Source organism: Vigna radiata, chromosome 1 (genome assembly GCF_000741045.1).
Source record: "Vigna radiata var. radiata cultivar VC1973A chromosome 1, Vradiata_ver6, whole genome shotgun sequence".
Classification (NCBI taxonomy): Eukaryota; Viridiplantae; Streptophyta; class Magnoliopsida; order Fabales; family Fabaceae; genus Vigna; species Vigna radiata.
Genome location: NC_028351.1, coordinates 24,039,178 through 24,042,501, shown reverse-complemented (window position 1 = coordinate 24,042,501; position 3,324 = coordinate 24,039,178). Strand labels below are relative to the sequence as shown.

The window sequence follows — 3,324 nt, the reverse complement described above, 5'->3', positions numbered from 1 at the left end:
CATTCCAACTAATTAGCCATGTGCTAAATGTGTGTGGCTTCTAGAAAGCTTTATTAAACACATGTAAAATATGCTAGGTGCCTATGGAAAAGTAAACACTAATGCCACCCCTTTTATGATAGGCACATCCCTCTTTATGTAGAATTGTCCATTTTACCCTTCACCATGCTCTTGGGGTTGTTCTTTATTTTGTGGCCTTGGGCCCCGTGTATCATTCTCTGTTTCACATAGTTATTAGATAAACAGAGAGAGAGAAAAGGCTGCCACGTCACACCATATAGCTTCTCCATCCAATCCAAAAGCAAAGTTTCCAATTTTTCTTCCCAACATAAATACACACATGCATTTAAACCCCATTGCGTTTAGATTCTGCTGCCTTTGGTTGGATTTTGTTTCATTTTTTGCCCAGAGGCTCTTTTGTGAAGATTTGATCTCATAGAGAGAGTGAGGGAGAGATGGGGAATTCATTTGGGTGCTCGGTGTCTGGTGAGAGGTTGGTGTCGGCGGCGAGAGACGGCGATTTGGTTGAGGCAAAGATGCTTCTAGAATGCAACCCTGGTCTTGCAAAGTACTCCACTTTTGGGGGTCTCAATTCGCCTCTTCATTTTGCAGCTTCTAAAGGCCATAATGAGGTTTCAATTTCAATTTTTCAACCACCCTTTTTTCGTTTTTCTCATTTTAATCTTTCGAAGTTTCTGTCTTTACTGTTTTCGTCGACCCCCTTTTGATTTTCTAAGCTTCTGTGTTTTTGCTTTTTGATTTTTAAATCTGGGTTTCTGTTAGATTGTGGCATTGCTGCTTGAAAATGGAGCTGATGTGAGTTCAAGAAATTATTGTGGGCAGGTACGGTTTCCGTTTTGGTGATTTTTTTTATTTTTAAATGTGTGCTTAACATGAAAGGTTGATTTTGGGGCTTGGATATTATTAGTCTTATGGGTATTGGCTTTGATTTGATGAATTTACTCTGTTTGATTGCAATGGTGTTATGAATTTAGGTGAACTTCGGTGTTGGAAGGTTATGTTCTGAAAGTTGTACAATTTTATTTGGATGTATGTTGCTTTTCTTTTTGATGCATGTGTATTGTGTACTGACTCAACATATGGTTCACTAAATGAGATTTTGGTTTGCTTTTATCCTTAATCTGAAGACGACATTGATGCAAGCTTGTAGATATGGTCATTGGGAAGTTGTACAAACTCTTCTGCTCTTCAGATGTAATATGAGTATGAGTACTTCCCTTATTTACTGTGCTCACGTGGGAGAAATTCAATCTCTTCACTGTTCTTTTTTCTCCCTCTTTCTGTCTTTTTTAGTTATATTTGAACTGTTGTATCATGTGGAGGCCATAGGACATAGGGTTGGTTGTTGAGAGTTGAAACTGTGTGTTAGATGGGAAGGGAATTATTGCTTTTCAAGTGTATTTTCTTGTTTACATTGTTAAAGTTTCTTTTCAAGAATAACTAGATTGTAGCCATTTTGACAATAGGTTATGAAAGCAGATTATCTCAGTGGGAGGACAGCTCTACACTTTGCAGCAATCAATGGACATGCAAGATGCATCAGACTTGTTGTTGCAGATTTTGTTCCAAGTGCTCCTTTTGAATCTTTACATGCTCGCATGGACGGAGAAATTGATGGATCAAATGTGAAAAACACACATGAACAAAGGTGTGCCTTTTCTTTTCATTATCTTATATTTAGAACGGTATTTTACCAGTGCAGTGAATTTCACATGTGATATTTTCACCATTGGTGACATGCTTGTATTAAAATGTTCTTATATTAATGTCACAATCTTATTAGCATTTATAGACATTTACCTATTATGTTGTATGGTGCACTATTTATGTGTTAGATAAGAATATTAGTCGTGAGAGCTATGATTAACTTTTTTACTTATCCCAACACAACCTGACCTTATATAGTTTGGTTCAGGTAACTGCTTCGGCTTGCATAATCATCAATCAAGAGTTTGCTAACCTAAATTAAACCAACTTGAAATGAACATCTCCACACAATATATTTCAAAATGAACACCATATATTTCAAAGTGCACAATATTTATTATTATTATTATTATTAGTATTATTATTTTATAGTACAACTCGATCATTAACATTAACCAACCCGATGGAGATGTTACATAATGTAAAGAAGTTTTTCTCTAATAACTTTGAAATGAACGAGGCATCTTATATGATAGGAATAGAAATATTCTGTGATAGATCACAAGTATTGTTAAGTTTGTCTCAAAAAGGCTATATTAACAAAGTGTTAGAAAGATTCAGAATGGAAAAATGCTCTCCTGGAATAGTTCCAATTCAAAAAGGGGACAAGGTTAGTCAAATCCAATGTCCCAAGAATAATTTAGAACGAAAGGCCACGGAGTCCATTCTTTATGTGTTAGTGGTTGGGAGTTAGATGTATGCTCAAACTTGTAGTCAGCCAATTATCAGTTGGAATGTTAAGCTGATATCAAAGTAATCCTGGAATGGATCAATGAAAAGTTGCAAAGAGAATTCTTATATACTTACAAGGTACCAAAGACTACATGTTCACCTAAAGAAGGTTAGATTATCTTGAAGTGATTGGCTACTCAGATTCAGACTATGTTAGATGTGTAGATTCAAGAAAATCCACATTTGGGCATGTTTGTCTATTGACTGGAGGAGCAATTTATTGGAAAAGTGAAAAACAATAAGTCAGCCAAGTCATTTAATTTTTTTTATCTACTTAATAAATAATTTGAAGAGCCTAAGCCATTTCCCCAAAGTATTATTTATCAACTTCACATTTCCACATGCATAAATAAAAACTGATAATGTATACTTATTTATGAGATAGAAAAACAGTGAAAAGTATGAAATCTCAGCGTCTCACACATTTAGCATATCTGGAATTGGCCAAAGTCCATCACAATGGAATGAATATTTCTTTGTTAGAAAAAATTATTTATCATTTTCACTAACTCGATTGTAGATATATGTGGAAAATAACACTGATTTATTATTCAAATCATTAAAAAATACATTCTGATATCCTCTATTTGTAATAATCTAATTGATGAGTGTCGCCGCCCAATCAAATTTGATGTGCATTTCAAAGTGCAGTATAGCTAGGAAGTGACTCCTAGGTCGTCTCTCAAGGACCAAATGTGGTTCGAGAATTAGGTCAGACACGCAGTGGGGGGTTTGTGAAATTGGTTTTGTTTGTGAATGCAACTGACGAAACTAAAAATAAAAATTAAACACATTCGAACATCATAAAAAGAGTTAAAGAGAGTAAAAATGCTAAACCCAATACTAGACTAAACAAATATCTAA

At 34.8% G+C, this 3,324-nt stretch overlaps 1 protein-coding gene across 6 annotated transcripts; it reads left to right on the top strand.

The window, feature by feature from the left end:
* The first annotated feature begins 248 nt into the window (after nucleotides 1–248).
* On the top strand, nucleotides 249–1,908 carry LOC106768727 (E3 ubiquitin-protein ligase XBAT33-like). 6 transcript variants are annotated; one of them, XM_022778838.1, is made up of 4 exons: nucleotides 249–632; nucleotides 784–843; nucleotides 1,149–1,224; nucleotides 1,501–1,908. In XM_022778838.1, exons 1-4 carry the CDS (start codon nucleotides 456–458, stop codon nucleotides 1,737–1,739), a joined length of 552 nt encoding a protein of 183 aa, XP_022634559.1. In that variant the 5' UTR covers nucleotides 249–455; the 3' UTR covers nucleotides 1,740–1,908. The 6 variants fall into 6 exon arrangements, with proteins under 6 accessions (XP_022634559.1, XP_014509504.1, XP_022634563.1 ...); XM_014654018.2 differs by having other exon boundaries at nucleotides 250–632; nucleotides 1,149–1,220; nucleotides 1,488–1,908; XM_022778842.1 differs by having other exon boundaries at nucleotides 250–632; nucleotides 1,473–1,713.
* The last annotated feature ends 1,416 nt before the right edge of the window (nucleotides 1,909–3,324 follow it).